Source organism: Rhamphochromis sp. 'chilingali' (genome assembly GCF_963969265.1).
Source record: "Rhamphochromis sp. 'chilingali' genome assembly, chromosome: 3".
NCBI lineage: Eukaryota > Metazoa > Chordata > Actinopteri > Cichliformes > Cichlidae > Rhamphochromis > Rhamphochromis sp. 'chilingali'.
Window position 1 is genome coordinate 25662217 of NC_137931.1, and position 26803 is coordinate 25689019.

Genomic DNA, 26803 nt, shown 5'->3' on the forward strand with positions numbered 1-26803 from the left:
TTGGCAGCTAATTTGAAGGCTCAGCAAAGTTTTTTTCACCGTCAAACTGCCATTCAAGAGTCAAGTACCAAGGCCAGTTTTATGCTTTCATTCAAAATAGCAAAGGCCAGCAAACCACTGTCAGAGGGCGAGTTTTTAAAAGAATGTATGGTAGAGACAGCAGGTATTTTGTGCCCGGAGACCAAAGACAAATTTGAGAAAATCAGTTTATCACGGCGGACAGTGACTCGCCGTGTAGAACTAATAGATGAAGATATCACCAGCATATTAAACAAAAAGGCGAAGTCATTCACTTTTTATTCTTTAGCACTGGATGAAAGCAACGATGTCAAAGACACTGCTCAGCTCCTCATTTTTATCCGAGGAATCAACGAAACCTTTGAAATAACGGAGGAGTTTTTGACAATGGAGTCTCTGAAAGGACAAACACGGGGAGAGGACTTGTTTGAACGAGTGTCTGCTGCCATCGAAAACATGAAGCTTCCCTGGAGTAAGCTTGTTAACGTCACCACAGATGGATCTCCAAATTTAACGGGAAAAAACGTTGGCCTGCTGAGGAGAATCCAGAATAAAGTGAAAGATGAAAACTCTGACCAGGATGTGATTTTCCTCCACTGCATCATCCACCAGGAATCTCTATGTAAATCGGTGTTACAGCTGAATCATGTTGTGAATCCTGTGGTGAAACTTGTCAACTTCATACGCGCACGGGGACTTCAGCACCATCAGTTCATTGCGTTCCTGGAGGAAACTGATGCGGATCACCAGGACCTGCTTTATCACTCCCGTGTCCGCTGGTTGAGTTTGGGAAAAGTGTTTCAACGAGTGTGGGAGCTCAAAGAGGAGATTGGCGTGTTTTTGGAGCGGCAGGGGAAGACTGATGAATTTCCTGAGCTGAGCAACAAGAGCTGGATGTGTGACTTCGCGTTTGCTACAGACGTATTTTCACACTTGAATGAGCTCAATGTGAAACTGCAGGGGAAGGAGCAGTTTGTGCATGACATGCACACAAACGTGAAAGCCTTCAAATCCAAGCTGGCTTTATTCTCCAGGCAGATTTTGAACAAGTCATTCACTCATTTTCCTACACTAGCCACGCTGAAAGAGGCCGGAGCAAAAGTAAAGAAATACAGTGAGTCACTGGATGCACTGCACGGAGAATTCTGCCGTCGGTTTTTGGATTTCGATAAAATTGACAAGTCACTTCAATTGGTGGCCTTTCCTCTGTCACAAGACCCCGAAACAGCTCCAGAGGAGCTTCAGCTCGAACTCATCGACCTTCAGTCCGACCCTGCCTTAAAAGAGAAGTTCAGCTCTCTGAAACTAAATGACTTCTATGCTTCACTCAATGATGCCGCGTTTCCAAATCTAAGGCGAAGAGCGCAGATGATGTTGGCTTTGTTCGGCTCTACCTTCGTGTGTGAACAGACATTCAGCGTCATGAACATCAACAAAGCCAGCCACAGATCCAAGTTAACAGACCTACACCTCAGATCAATCCTGAGAATCGCCACAACAAAACTAACTCCAGACTTTGATGCGCTGGCTAAAAAAGGAGACCAACAACACTGCTCCCATTAAAATGTGTGTCTCTCCGTGATACGCACGTTGTTAAAATGAACAGTGCGCGCAGATCAACTATAACGCTTCACAGACTGACTTGCTGCAACTGTTTCGTCCTTGCACTGGTCGTTGTTGACTTTTGGCACCGGGGAAACAAATTGAATAAAAGGAACAGGACAAGTACATCTGCATCTCCTACCGTTTTTTGAAAAAAAAAAAAAGAGTTAGGAGGAAAGTGATGTGATATCCTGAAGGATAACAGAACTTTCAGTGCTTTAAAATAAAATATTCATTTATTTGATTTTCAGTGTTTAAAGGCTCATTTCGAAGTCAGAGATTTTATTGTAATGCTTTTCTTCATTTTCATTGGAAATTAAAGCACATGTTTTCTCCATATCCCAAGATGTGTATTTTTCCCCCAATGAGGTGATGTTTTCAAAGCATGCCATCTATCTACTCCTGTTCCGGCCCCTTTGTCAAATGTTAGAACTCAATGTGGCCCACGAATCAAAAAGTTTGCCCACCCCTGGTCTAGAGTATCAGTCGGACTGATGACTCCCAAGGGTTTAATGCAAACTGCTCCACTGAGAGCAGGAGGACAGTTTAGATGGATGAACACTGGTGTGTTTTCTCAGTAAAGAGATCTCTGTTAGCGTCCCAGGACCTGGCGTCCACATATGTGGACATCACATTTTGGGTTGTCTAGACCAAAATACTAAATTGTGCTCTACAAGGGCCTGATATCCACTTACGAGGACATTATACTGCCACTGTTTGAAATTTAATGTGAATGTCCTCATATGTGAATCTCATTTTTCTCAGAAACAAAAATCAGGTAAAAAAAAATAAAAAAAAATCACGTAATTCTTTGTTTTTACATTCATCAGGTTCCAATCAGCCCAAATAGCAAAGAGAAATTAAAAATGCATGCCATGGAAGAGTTCAGGTCTTACATATACATATGAAATATGTGTAGCTGTATTTGTATTTTTAAGCTTAGAACAGAGGCGGAGCTGCTTTCTTAGAACCAACAACATTTCTGAAGTGAAAGCTAAGACTACAACTTAGAGCCACGTTTTTCATTTCCAACAGTGAGTCAGCCCCCATAGACTCCCATGTTAAACTGTTAAATTTCAGCCTTCATAACAATCGCAAAGGAGGTGAATTTATTCTAATTCACCTGTTCAGGTGTATCAAGGCTTAAAGTGTGTATTATTAGGGCGAGTGACATCTTTAACTGACAGAGTCAGCTGACAGTCCCTGAGCTGGATCTCTGGAGACTGTGACTAACTATGCACCTCCTCGCCACGCCAGGTCACAAGTTTCCCTCCTGGCAGCGTCTCACAGTCTTCGGGGAGCTTGGACACTGATGGGGTCTGACAGCTGATCGCCCTGATGCAAATGCACAAAATGACCGGGGAGGAGGTGAAGCGTTTACGAAGGGAGGTGTTACATCACAGACCTGGGAAGAAACCTGAGACTGGGGAGCGTGGGAGAACAGACTCACAGCGGGTTATCCCTTCCTGCACGGATCAAATCAGCCTTTTTAACCCCCCGCCCCGCCTTTGGAGGCTTCAGCATAAAAAAAACCCCCAACAATTACATGATCAGGCAACCACAGGCTTAAGGTAACACTTCAACACCTCCCTGCCTTTCACCTGCAACAACAGTGGGAGGAGCATTCCCACAGAAATCTCAGGCTTCGGTCACGTTTTCTCATCAGATTACAGCCAAGAACACACTGTGGAGTTACAGCGTGTCAGAAAACATGTCTCACCTTGAAAACACAAAGAAAAGCAGCAGATCTGTACATCTGAGAGGTCGAAGAGGTTAAGGTTGAATATTTTTGCTTCATATTGCAGCTCAGACTGCTGCTGGTCTGTGGATGAAGCTGAGGAACCACAAAGAGGCCTCTGCCATCTTCATTTTAATTCTCTCAAACTGAGACAAGAAGTGCTGGGAAAAGTTTGTGAACAATTTTTAATATTTTTGCATAAATACAAACTAAAACATCATCAAATTTTTAAACTAGTCCTGAAAGGCCCCCTGCATGCTGTCAGCCATCAGCAGTGTCTGCTTCATGCTGCGCTTCTTAAGCAAAGCTCAGTTTTTCCAGCTCACAGTTTGATCTGCAAACAGATTAATTCATGTTTACTGAAGCAGAAAGTTAGAACTGCCTGTTTCTTTACCTCCGTTTTCTCCTGTTTCTTGGGATTAAACTGCTTTGAGTTACTGTCCCCATCCTTTTTACATATCACGCTTCACTGTTTAGACCCCTGTTTTAGCAGGAACTCAGTCACATTTTCAGGCGGGTGTGCAACAAACAGATTCTAACTAAACAAACTGAATTCAAATGTTATACTTGGAAACCTCTTTATTATGAAAGGTCTGAACATGCGCAGCTATGTAGATGTTTGTGTGTCGGGTTTTGAGGGTCAGCCAGTCTTGATTCCTGTTGGGAGTGAACATTTCCTGTCTGGTGTCCTTGTGTCTTTGTGGAGAGGACGGTTCCTGTTGTGTCGTTGGACAAACCCTCAGAGCTCCAGTCAGATAATTTTAAAGTCTGGAAAAACTGCATCCCTGCACCTCTGAATGTTTGTGGTGTCAGAGGTCAAGGCCCAAACCTTTAAAATAACAACCGATCTTAACCGATCAGGTCAGTACTACAGCACCCAGCAGCGAGTTAGAGGCTGTGAGCCCTCGGTCTTTGTTCTTTTATTATTCTGTTTTCCAAACAGCCGGGGGAGTCTCTGCGCTGCACCGTCTCCTTTCTGTCTCTGCACGGCCTTCATTATTCACGAGCTTTCCAACTGTGCAACCCAAGTCCTGCTGGCAGCCTGTACCTGGCCTCGTCTGTCAGCACCTCCCACCTGCGGGACCTCCTGCGTCACGCAGCGAGGTCAGAGATAACACATGAAACCAAAAAAAATCCCAGAGCAGGAAAATGAAAGCGTTCGTCCCGACCGCAGATATGACGATCTGACGTGCAGAAGGTTATTTATGCGCACTGTGTGAGCTGCGGGGCTTCGGTAAAACTATGTAATGAGATCACATGCTCAGGATCAATGTTAACATCCCTTCACTGTGTTATGGCTGCTTTAAGAATACAGCCATAAATCAATTATTCATTCATAAGGGTTTAAATGGACTTGCCTCGAGCTCTGTCTCTGATTTATAACAGCTCTAATGTACAGGAGAGCAAAGTGATCAGAGAAGCAATGAGATCTGGTTGATGTCAGTTTTTAAACCACTAACACTTTACCTCCTATTTATCTGCTTTTATGACTTCTTTAAGCCTCCTTTAAGAAACAGAACTTGTTTCAAATCAGGTTCAAGCCTGACTTAACAGGTAATCTTCCTTTGAGAAACGCGAGTACTTCAACAACAAGCAGAACAGAGGCAGAAAGCAGCAGTTTTCCTCAAATTAAAGCAGTCATTTCTCCCAGGATACTGGGAACGAGTGAAATGCTTCAGCAGGAGCAGAGCAGCAGGATTACACACATCAGCGCGCTTCAGCTACTTGTGGCATTCGGATCCTAATTATGATGTAATTATGAAGGATTACAGAAAAAGTCGTTTCGTTAATCAGCTCTCACATGAAGACAAACATGCAGCTCAGATCAGATGTCCTCCCTGAACTCTGCAGACGGTTACAGCAGGCCTGTAGGTTTCACAGAAAAATGCTCCGACTTGTTATTTACCTGCAAACGGCAGTCTGCTTGCAGAGGCGACACCGTCCCCTGTGGATCTGCAGGAGGACAAATGCTAGCGTCCTGTCAGCCACTCCGAGCTAACGCACTGCTGCCTGCCTCCTCCCTTCCCCTCCAACCCAGTCTTGTGACTGTAGGGACGACAGCTGACACTGCTCTTACAAAATAAGAGCCCTGGGCTCTGAGAGTAAAGGCACTTCTTCTTTGTGACTGACTCCCACTTTGTTTTATTATTCCTTTCTTTTCCTGCCTGTCACTCTGGTCCACTTCTCTGCTCTCTGTGACTCCCGTCCCTGTTTTCCAGGTCCGTATGAAGTTTCCTGCTCCTCTGCTGTGCGGCTGAAACACACTGATGAACACAAAAACCTTCCTAATTAGTTTTTTTTAAGTGACACCTTTCCCTGAAATAGATATTAATAGGCTGGCCGCTCTGTAATCTTCACCAGTCTTCATCAACAATCAGGCCGCGTGTCTGAGGAAAGTGAAATAAGTCCTCCGTATCAGTTCAGCTGACAGACAGGGCCCAGCACTACACACAGGAGTGAGTCTTTATCAATGTCAGGACTCGTTTAGTCATTAGCTGTTCAGTCAGCTTTTAAATGTGACATCATCACTTCTGAAGAGCAGCCAATGTCATCAGTCCAGCTTGTCTGCTTGCCAGCAGGATTACTCAGTAATCAGAACAGATCTGCGGGGGAATTTGATCAGAGCTCAGTGCGGTTTAAAGTGATCAATCTTTGAAGTGCAGCTCAGAGTCCAGTAGTTTTTGGAAGGATCCATTACAACACTGCCCTGTGAGACATCAGCAAACTGAAAATTTTCCATAAGAGCTTTGCAAAAACAAATCACACTGAAATAAGAAAAACCGTCTGCTTTTGTCTTGAAGTTCTCAGGAAGATATCACAATCTAATCCAGATCCAGAGATCCTTCTGGATCCAGGGGTCAGTGTGGTACTAGATTTCATTTACTCGTGCATAATGCCCATTTATGTTCATTGGATGGTCAGAAAATAACAGAAAAATACACAGATTTCTGTCAGGTAATGTAACACGGACTCATTACAGGTGCTGTGTAGTTAGCAGTCATGCTTACGTCACCTTATAAATTAATCAGGATAAACTGTTTACTAAAACCAGAGAGACAAAGTGATTCTTAATGAGTCAGATTTAGTGAAGATGTAGAAAAGTCAGAGTTTCATCTCTTGTGTTTCTGTTCCTGTTACCTGAAACAAACCTGGTTATTTCACTTCAGTTTATTATATTTATACACTTAGATAAATGAATGCGCTGTGTGATGAAGTTTCTTTTTCTTAAAGATTAAATCTGAGCAGACTTAAGGTTTATAAATATGACGTGTGTCAGCTGCTGTTTTTTCTCTGTATGTAATCATCTGTGAACACTGGGTTTTGTGGGCCTCTACATGAATAACAAATACGCGTTTCCTTCTGTTACAGTAACGCTGAAACATCTTGGGACATGTTTGACCTCAAATATGGCAGATATATTCATTAACAACAAAACCTGGGATGAATGATCATCAGGCTTTCCTAAAGGAAGGTGGTTGTGCCTTTTCTTTTCAAGGCTGAGCACCTCCTGAGATGAAAGCTGACCCATGTGACCAGAGATGGAGCGAGGTAACGAGTTCATGAGACCATCAAACCAGTTTAATGTGACTCGCTCCGGTCTGCTAACCATAACCTCTGTGCACAGATCACACAGAGACAAACAAAACACACCTGCTCAGAAACAATATTCATCCTCTTTAATGACTGCTCAGCAGTTTTCCCTGTCCTGCCACACAGCCATAGCACTAAACATAAGTAGCTGCTTTTCACTGTGTAAACTGTCCCGTCTGTGTTCTGCAGGGTCACTTTTCCTGCAGCAAAGTGACTGAAATCTGCTCATTTCAGTCCACAGGAACAAAGAAGGCACTCGGGTTTCCTTCTCACTGAAAGACAGCACGCACAGCTTTACACCATGGAGAGGGCTTCCCAGCAGAAACACTGAGACTCACTGATGAGTACAACGTGTACTTTCTCTCACTTTTAGATTTACAGCCTCCATCTGAATCCCACAGGACCAACAGAGACAAAGAGAGGAATAAATCCAATTAGCAAATTAAATCTTTTTAATGGGCCACAGAATTGATATGTGGGTTTTTAATTTTTGTATGAACTTATTTTTATGAGCAAAATATTATCAGAAAGTGAAAATTACAAAATTCAAACATGCTTCCATGCCAGGACATCCCCGGATATAATTGCACGTTTGCTGTAAAACATGTGTAAGGAACTTTGTGTGCTACCTTAAAAAGCGAACACCTTCTTCAGTGGGAAAGTCTTTCCCCTCAGTTCCTCCTTATGAAGCAGAAACTTCTTATAACTGAGCAGAAACTATTGAAAAGAGCATTAATGGTGTCACACATTACTGGGCCTGTGTGTGTTTCAGACATCTGAGCCACATCTCTGATTTCTTAAAGCTCCTCAGGCCTTTATGACGCAGTCAACATTATAGAAATGAGACAGATGGTCTCATCTGCAGTACAAAGAAATCACAGTTATCTTAGTTATTAACTGTAATCTTGATTATTTAGCATCATTACTTATTAACTTACCAAACACCAAGTGTTTGTTATGTGAAAGTGAAAAGAGAAACCACTAAATAAACAAACAGAAGAAATGGGTATGCACACAGGACCATCCGTTATTGAGTCAGGCGTCTAGGCTAGCGAGTGTTTCAGAAAAAGCCCACTTTGAAAGGGCGACCACTGTTCGCTATTGGCTGTCAGAGTCCAGATGGACAGATGAGTGGAGAGCCGACCAGCCAATCAAAACTTTGGTCAGGCATCACCAAAAAGGACCCGGAGAGAGATCGGAGATGAAGGCAGCTCTACCAGTTAATAATCCTTCACAGGTTAACTTACATAAACATCTTACTTCCTCTAAGCAGATCTTGTTCACCAAAATCTTTCCATCTATTCATCACCAAACCAGTCCAAACACGTCTTCATGATTTGTTCCTTTCAAGAAATTCATAAATGTTGGTCTTTTTTTTCTTTTTTCTGATCAAAGGACACTCAAAGTGTATCAGTATCATTTTACTTGAAGACAGAGAACTGCAGCTGTTTTCTACTGATATGTCTAACAAGGTTTCCTGTTTTCTGCACTGAAACACAAGACAAACTCAGAGCTTTGTAGGGAAAAAGAACAGACAAAAGAGAAACTGTTTTATCTCCAGTTTTATCTCCATTATCATGCTTTCATAATCACTGAAAGCCAAGATTATGATTAAGATTAACCTCTGATTAATGGTCCAACCCTAGATTCGGATGTTCTTTATCTCTGGATGTGAAAACATAAACTGTGTGGATAATATCCTGCTCGCTCACAGCAGAAACCATCAGGCTTCAGTTTTCCTCAGTTTTGCAACTTTGTAACTTGATATGAACTCTTTGTTAACTCTGTATTATACTTTTTAAAAAACATCGCCCAGGAAGCTAAATCTGTGAAAACATCTCGATAACATCTCAATCATCCAGGTAAGGAAGTCCCCAAAACACGAGAGGAATGAGAAGCACCAGCTGAGTATAGTGTGAGAGGACAAAGTGACAGCCCTGTTTGTAGTTTTCTCCCTGACTGATTGATTTTGTGCATAAACACAGATGAAACCACAACACAGAGATTATCTTTGACTTATAAAAATGAATTCCCCATCCCAGCAGCGCTGGAAAACACTGGAAATATTTCCTGCTACCCAAAAGCAGCATTCAGGACTTTCCATGGACACACTCAGTACATATAAACCATAAACTGGGTGCAAGTCAGCTGGTGATCAACAGGAGTAACTCGGATGCTTCTGGATTTATTTATGAGGCTATCATGGAGTTCAGTAAGTGTGCACATACAGGGCTCTAGAGTGCGACTTAATTTGATCACATATGCAACTTCATTTCGCAATGGTGCGACAAAAAAGAATCCTCTCCAAGTCTGAAAGTCTCTGCGTGGTCAACAACAGACACACATTATGCCCATATCGTCGTCTAAACCAATAAGAGATAGTCAGGGGCGGGACCTCTCTGATTGGCCTGATTGGTCCCACACACGTGTATGTTTGAAAGTGCAGGCAGATAGAGAGAGGTGAGTAGCTTTAATAAAGCGATATCGATTCATTAAATCCTGAATCTACTTTTAAATATAAACGTATTTTGCCAGAAACGCCAGAATCTTAAAATTCACAAAACTATTTGAAAAACAACCAAACAGCTAAAACAGCAAATGAGAGCAGAATCAGTGAGATGTCGGCTTTTTTTTTTTTTTTTTTCAAAAAAAGACCTCTGACAAGAAAGTCTCATGTCTGCTGTTTAATAGCACAGAAACGTAAACTTTTTTAAATAAAGCCAAATTGCAAACCGCTTAGCTGTGTCTCTAATAGAACCTCTGTAACTTTGCTCTGCTTCACTTCAGCAGCATCTTTATATGTTCACTCATGGTTTTCTTCAGTTTTTGTTCTACTGCAGAATATTTTTAAGCTTATCTGCTATAAAAAGCCAGGCCAGGAAAATATTCTTCATGTTTTTCTGTGTTTTATCCTCAGTTACTTTGACACAAAGGCATGTGGTGTGATGCTTACACCTCTGATAAAGTCTCACAAGTGTCAGTACTGATAAATGATCAGAATTATAGTATTTCTGACTGTCTGAGTCAAAATTGAATGGAATTGAATCGGGACTTTATTAATCGGAATCGAATGGATTATAGTGAAACCAGTGATGATACCCAGCCCTAGTGAGAAGCCTAGGCCTGACATAAGTGGATGTAGCTGTGGGTAATGAGAAAAGATGAAAAGACCTATTGATAAATTTTTTGTTAAGTTAAGGCCTGACCCATCAACCTCTGAAGGCTGAAAAAGCACAGTGTATCCAGAAAACACATTATATGAAGCGATAAATGCACTGCCTATGTGTCCCCTCTCCCCACTGCCTTTCAGCAGCAGGCAGCAGCAAACAGGTCGTCAGAGGAGGCCGAGATGATGATTAAGTTTAACATTGTCTACAATATTGTACTTTAAGCACAAGCACTTTTTGAGTAACTTCTCTTTCTTGTAGAAATGTGCTCCAAATAAAGACAAGATCAATATTGTCTGTATGGACAGCAATTAAAAAAATAAAATAAAAGGTGAACATGTAAAGCAGTGGGGTTCAAATGCGGTTGAAAAATTTGGGTGCACCTAACTTTTGTGCTGGTGCTCCTAAAAAAAAAAGTAAGTCCAGAGCCCTGACATGGACAGACAAATTTGGTGCAGTTTGGGAGGGTCACATGTCGCGTGTCTTGAGGCTGCTTTCAACAATCGACAATAGAAAATATTAAATAAACAAATTAACGCTGCCATGACAACAGAAGCATCATCATAAAACTGCCCCTGGCACCATAAACCAAACTGAGCTCATCAAACGCTGCAGGACTTACCCGACAAAGGTGACAGGACCATGTTCCCCGACCTCTGGACTTCATCGAACTTACTGAAGATGACGTTCAGCCTGCACACAGAGACGGAGCAGACAGTCAGAAGCAGCTGGTGTTATGATGTCAGGAAAGCACCAAGTTAAAAAAAAAAGAGGCCTTGCTGGCTTCAAGCGTGCAGAGTGTCCTCTGAAAAACAGAAAACTGGCTCATTTCAGGCTCCTGGGAGAGTGTTTAAATAGGCCAAAGTAACAGCACAGAGTCTACAGCCTCCAAAAATACACAGACGACGGCAGATATTATTAGAACAAACACCAAGAACCACAATGTCACTGTCACATCTGCTGACCTGATGGAGGAGGAAGCACCCATCACTCAAAGGACGAGCTTTATTGGTAACAGTCAGTTACTGTTTGTGTGATTAAAATGAAAACTATTTCCTGATTATTCAATTAATAACTTAATTATCTGCCATTTAATCAGACACTGATCATCAGATTAAAGCTGAAGTTAAAAGTCAGTTAATTAATAAGACCATCACTGCCAATCTAAGCAGTGAAAAACCCAAACATCTAACCACAGGAGCCTGAGATGAATCATTCCCTCCTCTGAGTTTTCACTAATTCACTTTGCTTGTTGAGGTTTTTCATTAACAGCTGTAACTTCCAGCAGACAGCCACTCTTCCTCTATAGCTCTATCTCATTACTGACATAAAACACATGTAAGTGAAACTCTGGCGTAACAGGACACTCTGCTGATCAATGAGGCTTCATAGATTTTCTAATATTTTCTAGATTAAATAACCAATCAATCAATAAAAAACTAATCAGAAACAGTGTTTTTAAAGGGCTGTGAATGCCTTTCCTTCTAATGTGAAGAACAGTTATTCAAAAGGCTGTCACTTTTCTACATGTAACTGAGTAATGTGAGTGTGCACCACCAGCAGTACCACAGAGCCCTTCACATGATGAGATTTACAGGGAGCTTTGAACGCACCGTGACTGAGGCAGGCCCTTCTTTCCCAGGTCGATCCGCACTCGCTCTCCGACGTGCCGGTAGATCTCCACCAGGCAGTTCATGGCGCCATCACGCACCTGTGGGCCGACAGGTAAACACATTACTTGAACACAAAGAGATTGCTTGTTTTAAATCATCCTGAATATGTGGTCGACACTTTAAAAACAATTAAAATCATCTCCCATGATGCTCTTTGGCTGCTGTCACAGCAGAAAAACACATGACTGTGATGACATGTTTAATGCTCCAGGTGTCTTTCTTTCTTTACTTTGTGTCCTGGTGCAAATCCATCTGTGTGTGTATCAGCATTTACAGTGACGTGTCCACATTGATGTTCTCACTCTTATTTTGAAAGAAGCTCTACGTTACACCGGTTTAAATCGTTCTCTTTGTTTTCGTCTAGATGCAGATTAAAAGCAACAATAAATACACACCGACTTTAAACTAAACATCTGAACTGTGTTCAAAGCTGTGACTTTTTTCTCTCTGCAACTGATTAGTGATGAAATCAAACAAAGACTATAGACTTTAAAATCTGATAAGGGTAGCTGAAGGCCTCACTGAGCATGCGTGAGTGTGTTTGGCTTTGGAAAGGGAAGTTCATGGGCACGGCTTCCTGTCCTGAGGAGGAAGTGCGATTCCGGCGATGACGAACCAATCAGTAAACAGCAAACAGAGAGGGGAGCAGACAGATGATAGCTGAGGATCCTGATGCAGAGCTGGAGGATCACAGACTTCATCCCTGTACAGCGGTGTGGGACATCAGCTAAAGCAGGTCTGGTGTAGTGTAATGTTTGAACTCCACCAGCAGAGGGCAGTCAAACACCAAGATTACTGCAGATTAAAGAAACTGTTCTCCAGCTGGATGTGGAGGAAGTTGGCTGACCTGCACAGTACAGCTGTTTAAAGCCATCACACGACTGCCGCTCAGCTGCTGTCCTGAGTGTTAAGTCCTTTCACTTGTTTCTGAAGCACTCCAGTATGTAAGTCTCAGATACTGACTGCATATGAACCACTACAGCCCCTCAGGCCTGCTAATCTCTGCTAGATGAGCCAGAGTTTAGCAGTAAAATGATGACTGGTGAGGGGGTTTTAAGTTTTCACACAACGGCTGGAAGCAGCAGAAATCTTTCAACCTAAAACATCCTCAGCCTTACTTTATTAAGTAGCAGCTTGTCTTTTTAAGACAGCATTATTCTTTTCACTGATTCACTGCTGAATTATTGCACATTTTAATATATTTTCTGTCTTTTTAAAGTAATTCATCTAGCGTTACCTGGTTTGATGTGAGAACATGTCTGAAGCGGACATTTTCCAACTTCCTGTGGAAAACAATCCGACTCGATCCTCAAGAAGCTGCTCACAGTGCATGTGTGAAAGCGGCTCAAACCACAGTGTAACCTGGTGTGTGTGTGTGTGTGTGTGTGTGTGTGTGTGTGTGTGTGTGTGTGTGTGTGTGTGACCGTGTGAGTGAGCAGGCATTGTACCTGGCTGGTGGGGTCTCCGAGGAGGCTGCAGATGTGAGGAACGATTTTACTGAGCGTCAGACTCTGAGAGCCAAACCTGAAAGATCAAAACACAAAACTGACTAAAGTCAAGTAAAACTGGAGGTGAGCTCAAAGACACATGACATCATCAGTACGCTTCCTTTACTATGAATAAAACTTCCAGTTTGTGCTCTTTTATTTTGAAAATCACCCACACACTCATTTCTGCGTTTTTTAAAAGCAAAAACAACAAAAGCGTCTCTAGCTTCTCGCACGTGAAGGTTTGCAGCTTTTCTTTTATCCCATGAACCAGTTTTAGGTTTGAACTTTTGAAATAAAAATCAGATGTGACAGTTTTATATCTGAAGCTGTGATAAACCTCTCTGAATATTTCCTGAAACTTTAGAGCTAAATAAACAAACAAAGAGTTAACAGAGTCCCAAATATAAGCGCCAAACCTGCTGTTACATTATAAATCAGTTACTGCTTTCAATAATATTAATAACTTACACGTTTAAAGTTGAGATGAGACACAGGCAGAGTCCCTCTCTGGTCCTGTTGTTCTTGTGCTTGAATCCTCCCATCATTCGCTCCCACACATACTGAACACAGGGAGAAGACAGAGAGACATTAACATGTCACCTGTAACGTTATGGTGACGCTCTGTTGGAGGACGACACAGTGGTGGATAAATCCAAACATGCAGGTGGAAATGTGAGTGTTAGACTAATTTACTTTTCTGTGAGTTTAAATTTGAATTTAAATGCCTGATGGCAAAATTTCTCCTCTGCCGTCTTTTTTCCCTGTAGTTTGCAGAGTTATGACACCAGATGTTATAGGTCAGCACCACCATGAGGTTATTATATCGTGCAAAACAGTTGTTTGAATAAAATATCAGCTCCCGAGATGCACTTAAATTCAACAAATGTTGATGGTAATTGAACATATTTCTGCTAAGGTGGATCTCCTGTGACCAAAGGTGTGAAAAAGGAGATAAGATGAAGAGTGAGTGTACCTGTGGGTTTGCAGCCTGGTCCATGATCTTCAGCAGAAGTGCCTGGTCCTGCTCTCGGACTTGATCCTTGGCGTCTCCCAGTCGATCGATAAGACTGGGCAGGACTGAAACAGGAAGCGAGAGTTGGTGTTTACAGCCTGCAGTGATATCACAAAGAAAGCAAAAACCTCCATGTTTGGATATTAACGCAGTGTTTCTCAAACTAGGAGAAATATAGAGAGAATCTAAGCTTTGGTCAGGAAAATAAAATCATCTGTTGAAGCTGAAACTGTGGGGTGTGAACTCTGAGAACTGAATCAATTTTCTTATTGCTGCACTCGTGTCATCTGATTATAGAGATGACTTCCATTACTTCCATACAAGCACAGACAGTAAGTTAAGTGAAAGACTGAAAATAATGGCTGTGATATAAACATTAAGTCTACGGAGGATTATTAAAGTTTAAATAAGAGGAGCACAGAGTAAAATGGGATTAAAATCTGTGAGCCACATGAATGAAATCCTTCCTGTATCGGTGGTTTTATCATAGTAACAGTGAGGAATGGGAGGAACTGTCTAATGCAGACAAATAAATACATTTGAAATCAAAAGTACTTCCTCACAACACTTCAAAAATAACATAAAACGCGTGTTTGGCCACACTGTATCACAGAGTTTGGCTTAAAGTTTCAAATAATTTTTGTAGAGGTGAGCACGATGTGTGAGAAAACTAGTTAAAAACTAATTCTGCTGAACTCAAAGCCTTTAAAAAATAGTCTGTATTCAGAAAGACACAATTAGACAAACATGACACGTGTTCATGATGCTCAGCCTTTAAATACTAAAACTACAAAAGAACCAGTTAAACACAGGAGAAGACATGATGATGGACACAAACCCCTCTACTAGAAATAAGGTCACACATTTGGCTCTAACAGTCAGTCTGAGAAGCTGGTTCCTGTAAACTGTTTTTAACTGTTTGCAGTGTTTTCTCTTTTACTGATTCAAACTGTTGTGTGTTTAATGTGAGTAGCAGGCTCTTTTCTCTCTAACAGGTCTCACTATCACTTTATAAACCCTCTTGCTGGTGTCCTTCTATCACACACCATCGTGTAAATGTAAGAAAACACAGTTCTTTCATTTTTAAGTGTGTTTTTTATAATTGCAGTGTTTGATATTTTAGTATATGTAACTATCATTCCAGCCATTTCCTCCTATGAAAAACAATAAAGTAACATTAACCTTAAATAATAATATAAATTACATTTAATACGCACATGTAGAGATTTGCAATGAAAACATAAAATAAAAGACACTCAAGGTGCATCAAAATGTAAATTAAATATTTTTAATTTGGGAAAAATGTAAAAAATACATATTTATATACATTTTGTAACATTTCTAAATATTTAAGAAAATAACAGATTTTTTTAATGCACAAAGTCTTATTTTAGTATAAATACATCTATCTAAAACTAACAAAAACAGGTTAAAGTCATTTTTAAAAGTAAGCTGAAGCTCATGTTGTTGTACTGTTATTATGTGTGCAGTAAATAACGAGGAGAGGCTCACCAGTTCCAACCTGTGTCCTGAATCTCTCCTGCAGCCGGCTCACCAGAGCCGACAGGATATCCATCCCCAGTAAAACCACCTGAAACACACACACCATCACACGGGCGGTTAAACTGATCCACAGTGACTCCTCCTTCAGCGCCGGCAGCTCCACAGCGCCGCAGCAGCACAGTATTTGAATATGAGCCGCAAAGGCTTATGGGTAACACAGAAAGCAGCGGTTTCAGCTCTAAAAAGGTAGAAAAAGGCCGAATAAAGGCTGCTGGTGTATCTGTGATGTGAGCTAACAGTGTGAACTGCGGTCCTGTGCGCTGAAGCGTTGACCTGATTGTGAACCGTGAGTGTAGCCACTGTGTAGATCTTACTATCAGCGCTTCCGGGGAAGAGAACATGACTTTCCTTGTCATGGGGTGGTTTGGGAAACTCAATGAACGCGTAGTGAGAGCTTCCCTGCTGACACCATATCAACACATACGCACCACCTGAACCGCGAGTTCAGACCACGGTGCAATTTTTGGAAACTCTCAACAACAGAGAGCGATTGAGCGTGACTAATGTAAGGGTGACTGAAATAAAACGACCGCCTCCGCTATGGTGCCATCTGCTGGACGGAGAGCGGAACGACACTGACGTAGATATTTGAACGAGTTAATTACAATCTATTTTCATTGTATAACAACACCATTCTTCTTCCAAGGACTTTATTTAAATTTATGAAGATACTTCGTTTTTATATATTCATACTCAAATGTGTTACATATTTACCTGTAAGCTCTTATATACTTGGAGTGATATTCACTGAGCGTCTTTTAAATTTTATATAATTTAAAACAAACAAACAAAATTATATATTTATATATAAAAAATTTATATAAAATTATTAAACCAATTATTGTCTCAAAATTTCATGTTACTGACTCAAACTTTGGAGAAAATAACTTGAAATTTTGCATTATTAAGTCACACTTTTTAGATAATAACCCAAATTTTCATATTAGCTGTGGTTTGGTTTTGTTATTTCAACTAATGATTGTTTGCTTACTAATAAATCGACTGTGTATCTATAAAAGAGTAAAAGATGGGTATTTTCACTGATTCTGACAAAAAATATTAAATACATCATGATGTTAGAAGTGACTCAAATGATTAACTGATAACAGTTTTTTTTCCTGCATATGAAATCTGTTGGTGTCCACTAAAGGAAAGCCACTGAGGTCACTTATTTTGGGGTAGGTCTCACTTACATAAAATACACCTTTGTTTATTAATTGTGCAATGAATTAATTGTGAAATATGAGGAAAATGCTTTGACATCTTATAACTAAGGTATTATAGACTCACTTTTATAACCGTATGCAGACTGATGGAGATTTGTGGTTCATTCTGAGTGGGAATAATCTGGATTAAGAAAAACACTTTCAGGTTTACAGGGATCTGTTTAAATTTTTCTTACTTACTGTCACATGTCTCCCGAATAAGAAGTGGGGATTCATATTAAACATTGCCAACACTTCAAATATGTAAACGCAATCCCAGAGAAGCTAAAGCTCAGGTTTCAGACTGCTCTGAACACTCAGTTTATCACAGTGTTTTCTACTCTCAGCTCCATATCATATCACAAAGAGCAGATATGTAGTCCAAAATATGACCTTTAACCTTTAGATCACCCAAAAACATCTGGACATGAGTATGTGAAGAAGGAGAATTGCTGCTTTTCGACATGGTGATAAAGTGAATATCTTTGGATTTTGTGGTGACATTTGAATAATTCGACTACTACAAATAAAATGAGTGTTTCTGACATTTGATCCACTAAAGAGAGGAAGAAATCAATGTGGAGATGAATCTAAACATGTGTCCATTATTCATATCATCTTAAATCCCTCCCTCATGTTTAAGCACTTCACTTTTGCCATAAGAGGCTGCCCATAAGCAGCCTGTATTTACAGCTGGCTGGACAGCCTTTTAATTTACATCAGAGGCCTGTGATCGATTAACACGAGCCATTATCCTAACAGCTTGTGAAAGAGCCCTCCTCCATCCTTCACACTCAGCGCTGGAAGGTTTTAGTGCCCTGTTAACGGCAGCGACTGGCTGGAAGCTGAGTCTCTGTCAGACCTGCTGGCTCGCTCACACAGAGCAGGAAACTGGGCTAATGGGTGCTGGTAAATTAAGCTTGCCTCTGCCGTGCTCGCCTGGGAGCCTCGCCGTCCTCGTTACGGCCCCACAGACATCACCAGGACGGACAGGAGGCTGTGTTTCCAGGGCAGCGCGGGATGCAGCGATACGATTGGTCCGTATGTGTCTGCTGCTCTTACTACTGAGTGAAATGATGCCACACCAGACTCCAGTGAAAAATCCGGCATTTTAGTTAATAAGACTAAAAGTTCAGCAGCCGTTCAGGAGCTGTGATTCACATCAGAGGGTTTCCTTTGGTAGACAATGGTGCAAACATCTATTTTGTAAAACAGATGTTTATAAAAAAAACAAACCATCTGGTCTTCCACCAAAGCATTTTTACCATTGGGGGTTTCATTCACTGAATATTAACACCGTTTGTTTTGTTTTTTTTGTCTATCAGACAGGAAAAAACCTTCTATTAAATCAGGTAACACAGACTCTACCTATATCAGAAACAAATCCATAAATTTGTCCTGACTTCCTCCCCTCAACTCCAACTAGTCGTACTGTTAAAAGAGAGTTTTTCCTTCCCACTGTCGCCAAATGTTTGTTCATAGGGGGGCCGTTTGATTATTGGGGTTTTCGTTGTGTTAGTATACGGTCTTTAACTGAATGTTGCTGTGAATTGCTGCTATATAAATAAAAGTGAACTTAACTGAACCCAACAAAAATACGACCATGAGAAGAACATATGTGAAGGAAACCTGAGAGACATTACAGAAGCCTCAGATATGTTGGACGGTTTGTTCCCACAGTCTGGCTTTGAGTTTTAAGGCATTTTTAATAAGTAATATTAGAAAAGAACTGGGTAGCTACATGTAGTTTGTATAAGAAGCAGAGCTGGTGAAAAATGGCAACAGTTGAGTAAATCCATCATCAGGGTCAGGAGCTCTGTAACTGTCCTTAGATGCTCTATGATTAATCAATTATGTGCTTTTATTCAGCATCTGTTTGGCTAAGTCTGGCACATTTACCTTTCTATCTGACCGGCGTGAAACACGAGGGTTCATTGACAGTTTCGTTTGTTTAAACTACACAAACTTAAACAGCAGATGGTTGTTTTTGTTTTATTTTGCATATTTGTGGAGTCAGCACGACTCTGATTTGTCCTCTCTGGCACCGTTGCATTAAAAAGTGACATCATCAGCCTAAAGCAGCTCTACATTACTGTGCACTACTCCCATCTCTATTGATTAACCAGCACCAGCGGCGGCGGCAGCAAACGTCCATGTACAGCATGCTAATCGAGCAGCACGGGGAACCGGGCTGACTGCAGCTGAAGGTAAACAGGCTGGTGGGTTATTCATCAGCTCTCAGACAGAGCAGCGCTCCACGAGGAGCTGCGGTAATTAGCATCGAGCGGTTTCAGGCTCAAACACACAAACGAGGTGGGAAATAAGAGGCAGGAAGACTTAAAGTACCACCTTAAAAAACGACAATAAAAGAAATCAGAATTCTGGACTCTATTTTCTTCTATTTAACAGAAAGGATGGTTAGATCTCCTTCAAATGGCACCGTACACTAACACAATCTGAAACCAAGAAGCACTGAAAACTGCTCAGCAGGCTTTCACCATCATTTTCAAAGCTTACCCCAAGAAGACTTTTGCATATCACTAAGTTGTTAATAACTTATCCTGGTCCTAAAATAACCAGAAATTCAACTCTTAACTTCAGTCATTTCTCAGGACATCAGCTGACATTACAAAGATGTGTCATTTGTCAACAGGAAGCCAAACATTACAACACATCTGGAGGGTAAAGATAACACAATAAACACCACACTTGTATTTAGTGGGGCTTTGTTTGGCCAATTCTCTATTTTATCGAGCTGTTTAAAGCCATGTTATTACAGGTCGGTTTTAATATTTTTGGTTTCCACAGCTCAGGAATTCCCCACCTTCTCAGAAGGAATACAGTGGCTCTCATCGTGACTTAAACTGAGTGTTTCCTTCCCAAAACGACCAGCCATTCAGCTCTTCTTTTATTAAAGACACTCAGTGAGGGATGAGAAACCTAATGAAATGGTGTGTTACAGTTAACACACCCAGCCAACACTCTAAATTAAGGGCACTTCTCCAGCCGAGTTTCACAACTAAATAAAAGCACCACTCCCTCTGTACTGCAACAGCTGAGGCTGAAGTGCTGTATTCACAAGCACGCTGACAGATGTGAGGACTGGGATCTTTTTTTTCTTTTTACCCCATCTCACCCTCCAGCTGCTGCTGCTCTGCTCACCTTGAAGTTGCTGGAATTGACCCAGGAGCTGGCCACGCAGTCCACCATCCTGTCCAGCATGCTCTGGTCCTGCTCCAGCTCCGGGGACCTCTCCTCATCCAGGATCAGCTCCATGACCTCCTGGCCCACCTGGAGCCTCTTCCCCAGGTCCTTCTGCGTCACCTGCTCCAGCAGGTACTCCATGCTCACCGCCTCCACCTCCTCCTCCATGGCTGCAGGAAGCAGACTCCCCCAGGTGGTCTTGTTTTCCCTCCTCGCTCCTCCTCACCTGTGGTCCAGCAGAGGTGTTACAGTTGGCAGGACCTGCAGCAGGATTCGTACACGGCGCTTGTGCTTAGGAGGCAGCTAATGTGGAAGAAGGAGAGAGCTCCAGGCTGTCCTGCTGCGGAGGGCTGTGCCCGGCATTGGGCTTCATTCTCCTGCACAGCTTTGCTGTGATTTAATGAGGGGGAGAACAAAAAAGGCGAGAATTAGAGCCAAGTTTCCACAACTATCACCTCCAGATTAAAAGACTCCAGCCTGCTGACCTCCAGATCCTAGCGTGGTCTTAGCAGTGCCTCTGTGCTTTCAGCTAACGGGCCGTTAAGGGGCGCTAACACAGGTGACCATTAAGTTAGGTGTCAGGACAGTTTAACTGAGCTGTTAGCTTCAGCTGCTAGCTCGCTGATAGCCTGCTTTCTATCCAAAAATACAGCCGAGCTGGTGCTAGCTATGCGGGGAAATTCAACCCTGTTCTCCCCGCAGGAGAGCCGTGAACGCCTCTAACCTGTCTCTCGGACTCCTGGCGGCTTAATTAACTAGTTATTAATTCAGCGACCGGCTGTAAATCCACTCACCGGATGGACTGACTCGTTCCCAGGGAAAAAAGTCAGAAGTGGCGATGCTGCCTCCGGCCACAAACTACCGTTACTTTCCTCCGTGGGGCTCGGCGATCACTTCCTCGCTGGTGAAATCTTAATCTTCTGGCAGCTCACGCCATCTCTGCGCTTCTAACCTCTCACCTCTCTAACTGACGAGCTGCCCGCTGCTAATGAAAAAGGGGAAGATTATTATTTGCCGTAGTAAATCAAATCATGACCCCTGCCAGACGCCGTAGAGTCCTGCAGCGAGTCGAGTGAAGCCGCATAGTCGCGACACCTCCCGGCAGAAGCGCGCAACTACAGCCGGAGGAGGGCGTACATGGTTGGGAGGGCTCTCCCGTCAGCCTCAGGTGACCCCTTTTAAAAATTCAAGGTGTGCCTGTCAGAGTCAAGAGGTGTCATCCGGGCCCAACTTGGCTCCGAGATGACAACAAAAATTATTTATTTATTTTTATGGTGAATGAGAAGTTAGAGAGAACTGAGTTTGGAGACCACTGCTTGTTGCAGATCTCAAAGGTTAGAGACAGGGCCTGCATTTTGATCCGGTTGTCTAAAAGTCTCAGAAGAAGTCACTATGCGCACTGTGAACGTAAGGGCTGTATATGTGCTGATTTCTTAGATTTGTTTGGCATATTTGTCACACTTGCATGTTTCAGATCATCAAGCAAATTTTAATATATTCTTTTTAAAAGATAAGCCAACTAAATATAAAATGCAGTTTTGAAATGATGATTTTATTTATTGGGGGGGGGGGGGGAAGCCATATCTGGCCGTGTGTGAAAAAGAAATTCACTGCAAATTAGCTGTGATTAACCACATTTTTGGAAAACTGAGTTCAATTTGAATTAAAACAGAACATGTATGACAAAATGAGGCAGGCTAAAAGAGTTGAAACAGCTACAGAAACAGCTGAGAAACAAAGTCACTGGCATCTATCAGTCTGGAAAAGTGTTAAAAAGCCATTTGTAAGGCTTCAGGAGTGCAGTGAACCAAATAAAGAGCCATTTTACACAAACGGAGTAAACTTGAAAGAGTTGTGAACCTTCCCAGGAGTGACCGGGTAACCAAAATTACTCCAAGAGTGCACTGATGACTCATCCAGGAGGTCACAGCAGAACCCAGAACAACATCTACAGAACTGCAGGGCTCACTTGTCTCAGTTAAGGTCAGAGTTCATGATTCAACAATAAGAAAGAGACTGGGCAAAAATACTCTGTGGACTGATGAGACAAAAGCTGATCTTGAAGATCCTCCACAGTGATGACTCATTGCTAGTTATCGCAAACACTTGATTGCTACCAAGTCACACAAGAACCATTAATGAGGTTTATAGGGCAATCACTTTTTCACACAGGGGCAGGTAGGTTTGGATAGCATTTTTCACTCAGTGAAGAAATAATTTTGTATTTACTTGTGTTATCTTTGTCTAGTGTTAAATGTGTTTGATGATCTGGAACATGTAAGCATGACAAATACACAAAAACTAAGAAATCAGGAATGATGTAAGTAAGTAAGTTTCCATGTTTCATGAACGCCCCTGCAGCTTCAGAGTGAGGGTCTGACCTCTATGTGGTTAAAAGAGCCTCGTCCATCTCAAGAGAGTCATGAATAAGCCATGTGACAGCCAGGGCCCTATCAGGGATAAGTCTTCACATCAGGGAAAAATAACACCAAAGTGAAACTAAAATACTGTGGAACAAGCTGGATAGTTCACTCATTACAATAAACAGTGAAGGAACGTTTTACTTCACCATCCTTTAAGATTTAGTAGCTAAACCTTTAATAATAAATCCCTTTGGAAGACTGTCACCAATAACAATGTGAGTAAGCATAATTATGACTTATTATCTCTTAATTACAAGTTAGTATCTCACAGGTTTGATGGAAATTCTCATAACAATCATTTAGTGTCTCATAAGAGATGACTTTAGTATGATAATGAACTTTGTCATACTCATGAATGTCTTTCTTTTGATATTTGGACCTCATATACTTATAAGAAGCGATGCCTTCATCATATCTTAAAATTAGGATTTAGCATCTTCTAATTAATAATTAACAATGACTTAATGCCTCATATCAGACAATAATGAGCCTAAATATCATAATTATGACTTGCTCACTCTTTTTTAAATTTGTATCCAGCGATGTAATACAAATGCTCAAGGTTATGACTTAATGTGTCATTATTGTCATATTTTTGTCATAATATAAAAACGTTATTAAAGTATCATAACAACAAGTTTCACTTGTATTATTAGTTCATTTGTGGCCAGTTTCTGAGTGTGCTGCCAGATAAAGACTCCAACACCACACATGTAACTGCAAATTAAAGAGCTGTTTATGTAATAACAACATAAATATCAGTCAGACTGAGGATATAACAGGTTTTTATAAACATGTAGTTGCTTTATTTTGCCTTTGGGGGCAGCACTGAGTCTCTGTTGCTGTATGTCCCTGCAGGTGATGGAAGAAGTGTGAGAACATCTAAAAAAACAAAAGACTCCCATCATTGACAACCGGTCAGTGCCAACCCACATAAAACACACTCTCACACACATATACTGTGCTGCTGCTGACAGGCAGTGGGGAGAGGCGGAGATGCTGGTGCTGCTCCAGGTCATGTACACCGACCTGGACTTCCTGACGGAATTCCACATGGAGCTGCAGAATTTCCTGTTTGAGAAGTACTGTCTCTGTGTCACCCAGATGGCTGGAAAACCAGGAGGGAAACACCTTTACCTCAGAAACATAAACATCAATTAAATTCAGGAGAAGTTGGTGTTTTTATATAAAAACTGCTGTTGGTGCGTCTGTGGACTCTAAAATCAAACACATAAAAAAGCCTGAAATGGAAATAATATTGCAGTTATGTATCTTTTAAAGTGTAGCTTTGTGTAGGGCTATTACTGACAAACACAGCTGATGTCCACATCATGGACCACATACAGGAAGTTCAAAGGAAGTCTACACGGTCAGGTTTATAAACATGGCGGTCTTAACATCGGGATGTGTCTCCCTGTGGTTAATGTGGATTTATCTCAAATGCAATGCTCAGACCATCTTGGCTCTGGAGAACCACCGCTGTGCTGTCACCTCTGTCCGCGGTACATCAAAAGCACGAGTTCAGCTGTTCATAGCTACAGAGAAAACACGTTTTAACTGTGAATAGTAATGACACAAGGTAAAAGCAGCAGCTTTAAGTTTGGCTCTAATAAACTGCACCATGTTAATCTTACTGCTTTGATGCAGAAGCAGTTTTGTGCAGATCAAAAAGTTGGTATTGAAACACCGAATGAAACGTTTAATATGTAAAGATATTAATGTGCTCAGACAGTTCTGTTTGCATAAGAGATAATTAAAGATAATAAAAGCAAGATCCAAATGAAAAAAACAAGCAAACAGAAAAACTCTAACACAGTGCAGAGGAAGAGTTTTTATTACAGAGTTGGAGATGGAGAGAGCCACCAAAGAGGAGGAAGTGTCCAGTCCACAAATTGTTGACTCTTTCTTGAAAGATTACTGGCTGTGTTGCATCAGAAATCTTAATAAATACAAATGTGTGGTGTTAATCTTACAGTTTTTATGGCGTTGTTTGGATTCAGGCTGCTTTTAATGTTTGATGATCTTTAAGAAAGGAGTTAATGCTTCTCACTTCAGAGCAGACTGTCTGTTTTGATCGACTGTATCTATTTTGTAAGGTCACAGAGGGGCTGGAGCGTATCCCACGGCGACAGGTGAAGTCAGAGAAATAACCACACTTAAATTAGGTGAAGCTAATGTGGACGTGTTTGGACTGTGGCAGGAAACAGACAGGCTTGTCAGGAGGTCTGAACGACCAGCGCCATCTGGTGGACTAATCCAGTTCATTTAAACAGATGGATGCTTTACTGATCCCCCTGATGTGAAACAGTGAGTAAATATTTTTAATATTTTTTAAAAAATGGATCCAGTTTTGATTAAATTACTGTTGATTCTGTGTGATTAGAGTTTTTAAAAGCTTCTAAGTAAAAAATAAATAAAAAAGGGAGTCGAGTTTATTCTGAGGTTAAGTTCAAAGTTTTCGTTTGTTCTTCAGTCCCTTTATTTCCAAAGCCCACAAACAAAAGTGCAGATGTGTGATTTCTACCTCATAACCACCCACCATTCAAATAAAACGTGGAGTTGATGTTATCCTGTCTGAAACGCACTAACTTAACAAACACTAAACGTTCAGTATTTACAGCACAGAGAGCTTTCCGGTACAGTCTGTTGGCATTTGTCAAAGAAAACACTAAACGGACGAGTTTCCCTCAAAGGTTCTCGTCTGTGTGGAGTGTCAGCAGCACCCGTGTCTTTCCACACCAACACAAACACAACGAGCACTGAGCGCGCTCAGATCAGCTTTAAAATGACCTTCGTGGACACATTATCACATCCTCACATGGTAACAGTTAGTTAATGTCAGTTTACATAACGGGAGCTCACAGTACCTTAAAGTGTTAAAGCAGCATCAGACTGGTGGGTATGAAACCGCTGCTGTAAAGGCTCACACACGCAGACACACACCGTTTCTCTGACTTAGCTTCTCTTAGATGATTCACTAGAGTGAAAAGCAAAGCGTCGCTCACATGGCCTTTAATTATGAGTGACTTGGCAACATTTTCCCTTTGCTTTGTCTTTAAATCCAGTTTGTGATTAAAAGAAAGAGCTCGATTAGCTTATTTGAACTAGAACTAGGGCCTGTGAGTATGTGTGGGAGCCTTTAGAGCAACTAAAGCAGGTTTCATATTGTTAAATAGGAACTTAGAGGAGGAAACGAAGCTCCTTCCATCGCCTCCTCGTGCAGCTCTGGACCGCTTCCAGCACCACTGATATTTGGACACAGCTCGCTAAAAGTCCTTTAGTGACTATCTTCTCTTTAAACGAGTCAAAACAAACACCTTCAACACTGAATAAATAAATAACATGTCAGATGTCTTCAAACCATCTCCTCAACAAGGAGAAGAAAAGAGTCTTTTCAGCTGCTTTAGGGGTAAAATTTGCTGCAGCCGCTGTCTCTCCTGCAGATTACAGCTTTGATCATTAATACCAAATATAAATGTAGTACCAAAGAAATAATGTGGATTAAATGCCTCAGCAGCAAATAAAATGATGAAAATTAGCTTTTTTCCCCTCCTGCAGTGCAGGAAAGAAACACTGAGCTGCCTGCTCTGGGAGCTGTTCTAATGGATGCTGTTTGCTTTTTAAGTTTTCTGGTTTGGTGTTAAATTAGATGTTAAATCTTTGTGCAATCAGGTCAAACATGACAACCACAGAGCATTTTAACTTGTTACTCACTGAAATTCAACCAGGATGAAGCCTTTAGCTCTTCTCTGATCTGATAAACTCGTGAAAACCCCAAAACTATTCTAAAGGCCATCAAACCACAACTTTATGGATATGTACCGAGGTCAAAGCTGGTCATTCAGGGTCCAGGGGAGGTCGTCTCTATGAGGAAAACAGCTGAGATGACTGGAAGCAGTTCAGAGGTGCACACCCATCCTCTAAGATCAGGGTTGCTTTTTGATTTTCATGGGTGGAGTTTAGTTGGAGAGCTTTGTGATTTCCTCTCTGTGCAAAGAATCTGATTGGCTGGTAATTAGAAGAACAACCAATGCTACAGTAAAACAAACAAACAAACAAGGTTTAGTGTTTGAGGGAGCTGGCATGTCCACCAGACGCATGAACACAGGCAGGAGTA

General features: G+C 41.5%; 1 protein-coding gene across 13 annotated transcripts in view; it reads right to left on the minus strand.

Moving 5' to 3' along the window:
• Nucleotides 1–21341, minus strand: part of LOC308393396 (CLIP-associating protein 1-A-like) — a 55645-nt gene extending 34304 nt beyond the window's left edge. For 6 of the 13 annotated variants that reach the window (XM_080877132.1, XM_080877120.1, XM_080877122.1 and 3 more), the window contains exons 1-8: nt 21058–21340; nt 20222–20653; nt 15804–15882; nt 14253–14356; nt 13748–13839; nt 13238–13313; nt 11730–11827; nt 10739–10809 (exon numbers count right to left, since the gene is read on the minus strand). In XM_080877132.1, the coding sequence (XP_080733258.1) occupies nt 10739–10809; nt 11730–11827; nt 13238–13313; nt 13748–13839; nt 14253–14356; nt 15804–15882; nt 20222–20431 (730 nt within the window). In that variant the 5' untranslated portion in view covers nt 20432–20653; nt 21058–21340. Of the gene's footprint in view, nt 1–5264; nt 5402–10738; nt 10810–11729; nt 11828–13237; nt 13314–13747; nt 13840–14252; nt 14357–15803; nt 15883–20221; nt 20654–21057 lie in introns of those variants that run through there. The other 7 variants (XM_080877126.1, XM_080877127.1, XM_080877119.1 and 4 more) reach the window with 3 other exon arrangements.
• Between the last annotated feature and the right edge of the window lie 5462 nt (nt 21342–26803).